At 41.0% G+C, this 12,121-nt stretch overlaps 2 protein-coding genes across 2 annotated transcripts; both read right to left on the minus strand.

Moving 5' to 3' along the window:
* Nucleotides 1-3,565: 3,565 nt before the first annotated feature.
* On the minus strand, nucleotides 3,566-6,398 carry LOC106583235 (cytochrome P450 1B1). Its single transcript, XM_045715634.1, has one exon. The coding sequence runs from the start codon at nucleotides 6,046-6,048 to the stop codon at nucleotides 4,477-4,479; it is 1,572 nt and encodes a 523-aa protein (XP_045571590.1). The 5' UTR covers nucleotides 6,049-6,398; the 3' UTR covers nucleotides 3,566-4,476.
* Nucleotides 6,399-8,027: 1,629 nt separating this feature from the next.
* Nucleotides 8,028-11,231, minus strand: LOC106583171 (cytochrome P450 1B1). Its single transcript, XM_045715646.1, has one exon. The coding sequence runs from the start codon at nucleotides 10,930-10,932 to the stop codon at nucleotides 9,349-9,351; it is 1,584 nt and encodes a 527-aa protein (XP_045571602.1). The 5' UTR covers nucleotides 10,933-11,231; the 3' UTR covers nucleotides 8,028-9,348.
* Between the last annotated feature and the right edge of the window lie 890 nt (nucleotides 11,232-12,121).

Consider the following 12,121-nt stretch of genomic DNA (forward strand, 5'->3'; position numbering starts at 1 on the left):
AATACAGTTGAAGTCGGAAGATTACATACACCTTAGCCAAAGACATTTAAACTCAGTTTTTCACAATTCCTAACATTTAATCCTAGTAAATATTCCCTGTCTTAGGTTAGGTTAGGATCACCACTTTATGTTGAGAATGTGAAATGTCAGAATAATAGTAGAGAATTATTTATTTCAGCTTTTATTTCTTTCATCACATTCCCAGTGGGTCAGAAGTTTACATACACTCAATTAGTATTTGGTAGCATTGCCTTCAAATTGTTTAACTTGGGTCAAACATTTTGGGTAGCCTTCCACAAGCTTCTCACAATAAGTTGGGTGAATTTTGGCCCATTCCTCCTGACAGAGCTGGTGTAACTGAGTCAGGTTGGAAGGCCTCCTTCCTCGCACATGCTTTTCAGTTCTGCCCACAAATTGTCTATAGGATTGAGGTCAGGGCTTTGTGATGGCCACTCCATACCTTGACTTTGTTGTCCTTAAGCCATTTTGCCACAACTTTGGAAGTATGCTTGGGGTCATTGTCCATTTGGAAGACCCATTTGAGACCAAGCTTTAAGTTCCTGACTGATGTCATGAGATGCTGCTTTAATAGATCCACATAATTTTCCTACCTCATGATGCCATCTATTTTGTGAAGTGCTCCAGTCCCTCCTGCAGTAAAGCACCCCCACAACATGATGCTGCCACTCGGTTGGGATGGTGTTCTTTGGCTTGCAGGCCTCCCTCTTTTTCCTCCAAACATAACGATGGTCATTATGGCCAAACAGTTCCATTTTTGTTTCATCAGACCAGAGAACATTTCTCCAAAAAGTACGATCTTTGTCCCCATGTGCAGTTGCAAACCGTAGTCTGGCTTTTTTATGGTGGTTTTGGAACAGTGGCTTCTTCCTTGCTGAGCGGCCTTTCGGGTTATGTCGATATAGGACAAATTTTACTGTGGATATAGATACTTTTGTACCTGTTTCCTCCAGCATCTTCACAATATCCTTTGCTGTTGTTCTGGGATTGATTATTTGTACAGATGAACGTGGTACCTTCAGGCCTTTGGAAATTGCTCCTAAGGATGAAACAGACTTATGGAGGTCTACATTTTTTCTGAGGTCTTGGCTGATTTCTTTAGATTTTCCCATGATGTCAAGCAAAGAGGCACTGAGTTTGAAGGTAGGCCTTGAAATACATCCACAGGTACACCTTCAATTGACTCAAATTATGTCAATTAGTCTATCAGAAGCTTCTAAAGCCATGACATAATTTTCTGGAATTTTCCAAGCTGTTTAAAGGCACAGTCAACTTAGTGTATGTAAACTTCTGACCCACTGGAATTGTGATACAGTGAATTATAAGTGTAATAATCTGTCTGTAAAACAATTGTTGGAAAAATGACTTGTGTCATGCACAAAGTAGATGTCCTAACCAACTTGCCAAAACTTTAGTTGGTTCCCAATAAATTTGTTGAGTGGTTGAAAAACAACTTTTAATGACTCCAACCTAAGTGTATGTAAACTTCCGAATTCAACTGTAGCTCCAGAGTTCCTCTGTGGAGATGGGAGAACCTTCCAGAAGGACAACCATCTCTGCAGCATTCCACCAATCAGGCCTTTATGGTAGAGTGGCCAGATGGAAGCCACTCCAACCTAGGTGTATGTAAACTTCCAACTTCAACTGTATGTAATAGTTGGCTTCTAAACGTGTTGGACAAAGTGGGTTTGGTGTCAGTATGTATCAGTTTGGTGTCAGAATGATATCTTCTTTTCTGACTGACGTTGACTTGATGGCTAACTTGTGTCCGTTTGCAATAATTTTAAACAGTGATGAACCATCACCAAATTGACAGACTGAAATCAACACCACTGAGCGATGGAGAGGAACCACTATCACTACCCAGCCATCCCGAGTTCAACGGGCTAGTCAATTGGGCATTTCTGCAGTATATTAGAGAATGTCAATATCGTGACGGTAAATGCCCATTGTAAGACATTGCAAATAGACTTCCGTGCACCTGGTTACCTGAACGATTTACTAGTAGCAAATTTTTTAAATAGATGTACGTCTATAGATGAACGGTTTACATCTTTTTTGTCAAGTTTGACATTTTAAAGTGGAAATTACAAACTTTAGAAGCCTTTTTAAACCTTGAATACACAAATCTGCATTTCCTGCTGTGGAGGAAAATTATCAGCAACAAAAGAGTGATCAAATTAAGATCCTACATCTGTAACAACTTGTATGTGAAATGTAGATGTATATTTATGTCTATCAGTATTTTGTAGCTGTAAGGAGGTGAGAAGAATCACTATGGCCTACAGAGTTGCAGTAGTAGTTACGGAGAAGAAATAGAAGACGTCCAAGGGTTGTCTAATTCTCATATATACTCTAAATATTTTCCTAGAGTAATTTCCTGTGTAAATGTGACATATCTGTCTTATCTCAGAGCAAATATACTGTGTTCCTATCCTTGTCTTTCAAGAAATGTTCTGTTTTACATCCACTTTTATATATAGAATACATTTGAGATTGCAGAGCGACATATACAGTATAGATACATTCAAAGTTATCTTTCGGATGGCATTGAGATGGATGGCAGATGCAGTAGATGGCACTCTCTTGAACTACCAGCTCTCACAGTCTCACATCAGAATTAGACGTTCATCCATGTTTCTCAAACGTCAAATTTCGAAATTGTTCCAAATGTCAAATTTCTAAGTGTATAAGGTCAAGTTTAGGCATTAACTACGAATTTATAAAGTAAAGGTTAAGATCAGGCATAAACTAAAAGTTCTTAAGGTTAGGCATTAACTCTGAATGGTTAAGGTAAGTGTTAAGGTTTGTGATAGGCTTAAAACTAATGTATCAAAAACAAATTTCTATCACTGGATTCGAACATGCAATCTTTTGATTCAGCCAGAGGCAGATGCTTATACTCATCTGCAATCCCTGCCCACAACACCCTAGCACAGGGCTGCCCAACCCTCTTCCTGGAGATCTATCGTCCTGTGGGTTTTCAGTCCAACCCTAATTTAACACACCTGAATCTACTAATTAGCTGCTCAACAAGACCTTAACTAGCTGAATCTGATATGCTAAATTAGGGTTGGACTGAAAACCTACAGGACAGTAGATCTCCAGGAAAAGGGTTGGGCAGCCCTGCCCTAGCAAAACCGCACTCACTTTTCCCCCTAGTGGCCGGTTTCCACGTCATTTCTTGACGTCCTCAGACAGGGACGGACGTCGAATACTGACTTGTATTATGGGTGACCTGGCTGCTCCTGAATCAGAGTGCGTGGGTTAAATAGGGATTACAGCCCAAGTACAAGAGTGCCCTGGGTGAAATATTGATGAGTGGGGCCTGTGGCTGGGGCTGTGACTGCATATGCCCTACCAGACCCAGGGTGTTGGGGTCTGGAGGCAGAGCATGTGTGCTGCTAACACCCAAGGTCCGCATCAATCTTTCATGGCAACACACAGACTCGACATCATGATCTATTATTACCTCTTTGACCTCCCTGCATTGTCTTGTTCATAGCATTTGTGCTCTCCTAAGACTGAGATACGCGACAGACAGGGCTGAGAAGGAGCATAGGATTTATTGCATGGAGCTCAGGCACTATGAATATCATACACTACATGTTTATGACCCAACCAGAACATAATACAATGGAATTATGTAAGTGCACCAAAACTTCTGAAAATCTATAATTGTTATTACAGTATGTACTTATGCAGATACAAACACAATGAATACATATCTGAATGGGTCAGAGGATGTATAATTCTTCAGATATCTCAACATGGGCAACACAACACATGATTTCTCCACATCACTGCAACAACAAAGTACTTACAGTAAAATCGATTCATGACCACCAGTTTATATGCCAATTTGGGGTGGCCAAACTAAATACCCTCAGATATAACAAAAGATTATTACAAACTGTGACTTTGGGCTGTCACATCATAGTAATTTCAATTCTTACATAACACTTGTGTAGCAATCTGCACACATATCTCTAGGTTATTTTTGTATTAATTTGTCTTGTAAATTAAATTCTACTGTGACATAATACTTTGATGGCGTGAAATTGTCCATAAAACTCAAATATCATGTGTTTCCAATTTCTATGAGAATTTAGGAGGGATATTTTGTAACATGAATTGCTACAATATCTATTTTCCTAAATCTGGAGGGATAACATATCTTGATTCCAAATGTCAGGAATTTCCCATAGATAGTTTGTACAATAAAATTATAGAAATACAAACATGATTCAGTTATCTTTCACAAAAACTGATTTATACAATCAACAATCAGATTAGCTAATGATAATAATAATAGTAAAGTATTAATATAAATCTTATGGTTGGTACCTACAGTATTAAAGCATAAACATTCACTGTTGTGTACATACCTTTAATATTACATTGGATTACTGCACTCCATTAACGGGTGTTCTGTTTGAAAACACAAAGAACAAGATTTTATGCCCCAGTAAGTAATTCTCCTCTGAGCTTGGCAGAGATCTTGTAGTTCAAGGGCTTCAGTGTTAACCCATAGGAGCAGTCTAAGGAGAGGTCCTGACTTGGATTATTTTCAAATGTGCACTGGTGAATCAAAATAGCAGAAAATAAAAAGACCTCCACTTTGGCTATCTGGTCACCGATACATCGCCTCTTTCCTGCTGAGAATATCATCACACTGCTGGTCAGATCCTTGTCAAGGGCACCATTTTCATCTAGAAACCGTGAAGGGTCAAAGAGATGTGGGTCCTTCCACTGTAAAGGGTCGTGGTTGACAGACCACTGGTTGATGAAGACCACTGTGTCTTTGGGGATGTGGAAGCCTTCGATGGTGACATCTGAGGTGGTGGAGTGGGGGATGGTGAGGGGTACAAAGCTGGTGTAGCGCATGGTCTCATAGATAACGGCATCTAGGTAAGCCAGGCTGGCTTTGTCCTCAATACAGGGCAGCCTGTCACGGCCTACCACTTTGTCAATCTGCTCCTGCAGCTTGGTTTGGATGTTGGGGTATTTCACCAATAAAAGGAGCATCCAATGAAGGCAAGTGGACACAGTATCCAGTCCTGCACCAATCAGATCAGACACTGTCCCTTCTGTGTGGGCCTCCGTCAACCCGGTATCACTGTCCGCCTTGTCAATGACCCCAATAATGGCATCACTCATGTCCCGGGTCACTTCAGGGTCAAATGTCTCCCTGTGCTCCACAACCTTGTCTCTCACAAAGGTGAAAAACTCTTTATTGAGGTCTTTGAAGTTCTGGTAGACCCTGCGGACAGGATTTGGGAAATACTGAAGCCAGGGCATGACATCCACCAAGCTGCCAGCCCCCACCGTCTCTCCAAACTTGTCCACGCTGCCAAGAAGGGTTCTAAACTCAATGTCATCATGTCCATAACGTTTTCCAAAGCATAGGGCACAGATTACATTAGCAGCAGCTACTGTCAGTTCATGAGCAGGGTTGAAAAACTGTCCCTTGAGTTTGAGGAAAGCTTCAATGAGCTCAGTGGCCTCTGCCACAATGTGCTGCTCAAATGCTTTTTTGGTCTGGCTGTTGGCAGAGGAGAAAGCTCTAATGGTGGACTGAGCGATCTTCCGGTGGGTCCTCCACTGTTTGCTGTAGTTAGTGAATGTCATGCTGTTACCACCAGACACTGACTGAAAAGACACAAAGTTGGGTCTGCCTGCAAACTCTGTGCTGTGTTGAACCAAGGCTTCTCGTATTGATGCGTCTCCATTAAGCACCACTATGTTGTTGCAGCCCAGTCTTATTTGATACACGTTGCCATACTTCTTTGCCAGCTTGGAGAAGGTGATATGAGGCATCTGCCCCAGCTGCATGGCATTGCCCACCACCGGCCAGGCAAAAGGTCCTGGCAGCCTTCTCTTGAGTCTGAGATTCCTGACCCACAGACAGGCTTCCAGACAGAAGAGGAAAACCAAGGAGGCAACCAGCGCTGGTTGGACCTGTCCACTCCACTCCCTGATGATGCTGCTGCTGCTCTTCACCTCAAACTCTGTGTCCAGCAGTGCCATGGTTCTAAGATGTTCTATTTCTGTTGTCCAATTCTTCAAATTCTGAGAGATTACACTTTTTCTTTGTTGAACGTTATTCCTGGTAACCTTATAATTTAAATGGATCCTCCTCTCACCTCAATTCCAAAAAATTAAAAAATAAGTAGTCTTTTTTTAAGTATGGTCAGTCCTACATTATGATCTGAAAATGTAGAAAATGAATCGAGACAATGAAGAAGGTTTTTAGCACCTCTTACACACTACAGTCTTTGTCTCTGTCTCCTCCTCCGTGCTGGCTTGTGAACAGGCTCGATCAGGTTGAGTGGTTAGCAGTGGTGTATTTGGTGTCCGTCTTCAGATGACCACATTAGAGGAATGAAGATTTCAGCTTTGACACTCCCTTATATATCTTCTTAGTGGGAGTGGTCAGGGACTCAGGTTTTTTATTATCTCTCCCCTCCCATTGTGACCACAGAGCAGGCATTAAAACTCCTATTCATTTCTTTTAGCACCGCGTCGCTCATTCCAGCTAAGTGTCAGTACTTTCTTATACCTAACACTCAACCCCACGGTAAGACAACAAGGAAAGCAACAACCAGTCAGGCCTGCCAGCCAAGGGCTAAAACAGAAAGAGTTTAGATTTAGCGGGCCAGAGGACCTGAAAGATTGGGCTGCACTACCTTTAAACACAATACAGGTACCGCAGGGGATAATTTTAGATGGTTTCTATAAATGGTGTAGTAGTTAGGGTTCCAGATTTCAGTAACAAAGACCACCTCAGCTAAACTCACCGTAACTAAACTCACGGGACACTGATTGGTCCGGTTATATTCTGGATTGTGGAAATCGCTTGATTACCTCTCTAAGGCGGCAGGTAACTTTGCGGTTAAGCATGATGGCAAGTAACCAAAAGATCGCTGGTTTGAATCCCTGAGCTGATTAGGTGAAGTATCTGTTGATGTGCCATTGAGCAAGGCACATAACCCTAATTGTGCTGGATAAAACCGTCTGCTAAATGACTAGAATGTATGTAGGATTTTTTCCTGACTGAAATACAGCAAAATAAAATAAATAAAGCAAAAGTCTCAGTGAAGTACCCAGGCTAAGGGAGGACTGCTTGTAACTTTAAAATATTCAGTTGAGCTTTCTTCTGTGGATTGTAAACTAATGTATGCATTTGTAATGACATCATTTTTTTATCTGTTATTTTAAGCCCATGTTCTGTTAACTCTAAACACCACTAGGAATAGAATCCAAGATATGACTATGAAAGCTCTGGGTTTTGCATCTGGACACAGAACAGAGAAACAATACACTTGTATATGTTTTATAAAAGTATACATTTACAAAAGCTTTTGTTAGCATAAGGGTCCTTTTATACATATAAATGAGATAATATAACTCTTAGGCTTGAGGCTTTATCGAAATAGTTAAAAAGTGATTTCAAAACAGGGACCTCTGACAATTACACTAGTAATAAGGCTATGGAGAGAAACAAATAACTTTTAGAAAGTAGACCTACTGGGGTTTCAATGCTATACAGCAGGAATTCAACTACTATGGAATTCTGTGCTCTGATGGTAATGCTTGCTGCAAGGAGAGATTCCTCAGTTATATGATGTATTGTTGCCAAACCAGATCACAATTCAAATACATTTGATGTGTTTTAACAGTTTTGATGAGATCAAACATCCAGGACTGGTGTAGATTAGCTGTAAAACAAAATGAATGTAACCAGTGATAAACACTTCTTTACAGTTTTATTATAATTGATTAAGTATTGTATTATACAATGTACCTTAGAGTGTGAATTGCCATAATAATTGTTACTTTGTAATATGTTATGCACCACCTCATATTCATTCTGCTGTACATGGAGTGTGTTACTACAAAGAACAACACATGGAGAGGAGAATGCAATCCTTCCGGTGATGAGGTGCTTAATGAGTTAATCAATGACAAACGAGAGAGAAGCAGAATCAGTCACTATCAGCCCCTGATTGATTTAAACGTGGCTTTATTCATTCCAGATGTAGCTTATTTTTCAATCATATAAAACAAACAAACAAACAAAACAACATATTTTCAATCATGAATCCTTGCCTGGACATTCAACGCATGCTGTAGTTGAGTTTCTTGGTTTGAGAGAGGCAGATATTCTGAACAATGTTTAATACATTTCTGAATACATGTTCTTTGACAAAGGTGACATTACATCTATAGACTTCAGAGCCTTGAGGTGTAAACATCCATGCATTTTTTTAAATACATCAAAACTCCATTGATTTGTGTAGTAATATTGTATTTAGTGACAGTTGGTTTGGATATGAAGGGAGGGGCTGTGTAGCTGGAGTGCCTGTTCAGTAAAGTAGATTTCTGAGAAGATCAATGTGGTCAGTGTTTGGAATTGGTCCTCTCCCACCTGTTCATCAGCGTTATCGGTACCACACTTCTAGACTCCAGTAGAAACCCACCTCTCCATTGAAACACCTCTAAATATTGTTGGAGACACTGAGCGTGAAGTTGCACAGAGGCAACAGTCTTGTTAACGCTGAATTGTCTTCACACGGTAGGCTATGGAAAATACGTATCTTGATTTTCCTTTAGCAGTTTGTCAGCATCTGTCAACAGTATTCAATGTGCTCATATGCATGGTGTACAGTAGATAGTGGATTTGATTATAATACTTAACAAATATTGTTCATACCTGAAATATATATATTTTTAAATGTAAAAGCTTTATGTGAAAAAGATAAATACATTGAAACATCACCATTGTAATGAGAGAAATCCACAAAGTCCTCAAGGCAACAAACTGTGGTCCTTCAGGTGTGACTACAACATTCACAAACACTCACAGGCATATTCCACTGTGACATAACCTTCCATTGACTGTTGAGGAATATTCTAGTTTCCTGCACATATTTTCATATGTTAACATGCTGAATAATGTATATGAAGTACGCTCAAAACTCAAAATGTATATAAAACAAAAGTATACTTCCTTAAAGAATATGATCAAGTACATAGTTTGAGAACCTGTTCAACTTTATTGACCCCATGACCCGTCCCCTGGCCCTAACACAGGAGATATAGCTACACCTAGCAAACCTTCCATCACTGTAATCATACTTTCAATCCTGTATCAACAACAATGCAAACATATTAAATTGTGATCAGATATTAATTAAATATTAAATATGAATTATTACACTCAACAACAACATTCAGTGCATGTTTACTAATACTCACTGTATAATATCATTGCTTGGCAAACTTGTAGTTTTTGCTGGCCTTGAGTCACAATATTGGGATGAGGTTTTATGCAGGTGACACAAGACCGAGCACCTTCCCCCTGAGCTTGGTTGTGATGGTGTAGTGCAGGGGCTTCAGTGCGAGCCCATAGGAACAATCAAGGGTCAGGGCCTCTGAGGGGTTGCTCTCAAAGGTACACTGGTGAAGCAAGATGGCTGTAAATAAAAAGATTTCCACTTTGGCAATCTGGTCGCCAATACATCGCCTCTTACCAGTGGAGAAGATCATGACGCTGTTAGTCAGGTCCTTGTCAAGGGCACCATTTTCATCTAGAAACCGTGAAGGGTCAAAGAGATGTGGGTCCTTCCACTGTAAAGGGTCGTGGTTGACAGACCACTGGTTGATGAAGACCACTGTGTCTTTGGGGATGTGGAAGCCTTCGATGGTGACATCTGAGGTGGTGGAGTGGGGGATGGTGAGGGGTACAAAGCTGGTGTAGCGCATGGTCTCATAGATAACGGCATCTAGGTAAGCCAGGCTGGCTTTGTCCTCAATACAGGGCAGCCTGTCACGGCCTACCACTTTGTCAATCTGCTCCTGCAGCTTGGTTTGGATGATGGGGTATTTGATCAAAAGCAGAAGAATCCATTGTAAAACGGTTGACATTGTGTCTTGGCCGGCTCCAATAAGGTCTGTGACTGTTCCTTCTGTGAAGTCTTTGGTCAGTCCACTGTCCTTTCCGTGCTCAATCACATTAATGATAGCATCACTCATGTCCCGGGTCACATCAGGGTTGAAGGTTTCTCTGTGCTGCACCACTTTGTCTCTCACAAAGGCAAAAAACTCTTCATTTATGTGTTTGAAATTCTGGTAGACGCTGCGGACAGGATTTGGGAAATTCTGAAGCCAGGGCATGACATCCACCAAGCTGCCAGCCCCCACCGTCTCTCCAAACTTGTCCATTCTGCCTAGTAGAGTTCTAAACTCAATATCATCATGACCATAACGTTTTCCAAAGCACAGGGCACAGATTACATTTGCAGCAGCTACTGTAAATTCATGAGCGGGATTAAAATATTGTCCATCTGCACTCATTCTCAGAAATACCTGCACAAGATCCATAGATTCTCCTAAAACGTGCTGCTCAAATGCTTTCTTGGTCTGGCTGTTTGCTGAGGAGAAAGCTCTAATGGTAGATTGTGCAATTCTCCGGTGCATTTTCCACTGTTTGCTGTAGTTAGTGAATGTCATGCTCCTGCCTCCTGAAATCATCCGAAAAGACACAAAGTCAGGTCTGCCTGCAAACTCTGTGCTGTGCTGAACCAAAGCTTCTCGTATTGCTGTTTCTCCATTAAGCACCACTATGTTGTTGCAGCCCAGTCTTATCTGATACACGTTGCCGTACTTCTTTGCCAGCTTGGAGAAGGTGATATGAGGCATCTGCCCCAGCTGCATGGCATTGCCCACCACCGGCCAGGCAAAAGGTCCTGGCAACCTTCTCTTGAGTCTGAGATTCCTGACCCACAGACAGGCTTCCAGACAGAAGAGGAAAACCAAGGAGGCGACCAGCGCTGGTTGGACCTGTCCACTCCACTCCCTGATGATGCTACTGCTGCCCTTCACCTCAAACTCTGTGTCCAGCAGTGCCATGGTTCTGGATGATTTATTACCTATTCCTGGAGACAGATATTGTAAATAGAAAAAAACACTACAAAAAAGCTCCACTTTTTTCAACACTGTCAGTTTTAGTCCAGCTCACTTTTCAAAAGCGATTTTGTGATGTTCAATTTCAATGAATCCATCTAATATAAAACTAGTTCGGTTAGTTTAAGTCCAAAGTATCCTGCTGAGACCATGGTGACAGTCTCAATACTTCTTGGGAAATTATCTCAGATTAAGCTTGGTGAGTTATGGTGAAGTTGTTCTCTAGTCACACTTTTCAGCAAGATGTAAGACTTTACTGACTAGTTTTGCTTCAGCAGGGTGTCTTATATGTTTGCAGTCGGTGGGCAGGGCTCAGCATTATTTCCATACTCCTCCCATTGTGGTAGCCCTGCAGACCCCACTATATATTATATTTCTGCTGTTGGACCTCGACGCGCGCCGCCCACTGGGAAACAGAGCGCGCAAGAGCAACCGTTGTCCCCGGAGGTGAGCTCCAGTAACTAGTGACAAGTTTAGGAGGAAAGTGACGATTATTTTACAAACTCGAATAGTGACAGACGATCCCATTTTAAATTATTATACTTAGAAAACTCAAGGGCGCAGTTTGGTACAGAAAAGCGTATAGCATACGGTTTGTTTCTCGTATAGTCGATAACGTATGGTTGGCTTTTGTGCGCGTCTGCATGGACATTCTATTCTCTCCATAATTAGCCTAACTTAAATTCTGTTTAGTCTCTCTCATAAAAATATGAATGTTCTCATGGTGCCATGTAGCCTAATACATGTATTTAAAAAGCATGGGTTTTCAGTAAGTTTTACTACTTTTCAGGTACTGTGCAACGCGTTGTTGCATATTGCGTTCTTTTAGTGCTGCATATAGCCAGTTGTATATCTTTGTGATAGTATTTTCAATCACTCAACTATGTCGCAGTTCAAATCGAACTCTGAAGGTCAGTGAAAGTTGCGTACCAGCCTACCCGAGTCCGAAGGCTTTCCATAATATTGCGCAGAAAATGAAAAAATTATATTTGTAATAATAAAATTTGTTACATCTTCCATCATTGTCTGAATTTCCTTTCTTGAATAGCCTAAATTACATTTATCTTATTGAACTAGGGATAGGTACCTATCAGAAGTGTTTAAATGAAATGAAACCTCATCGTGATAAGGTCTT

Source organism: Salmo salar, chromosome ssa01 (genome assembly GCF_905237065.1).
Source record: "Salmo salar chromosome ssa01, Ssal_v3.1, whole genome shotgun sequence".
NCBI lineage: Eukaryota > Metazoa > Chordata > Actinopteri > Salmoniformes > Salmonidae > Salmo > Salmo salar.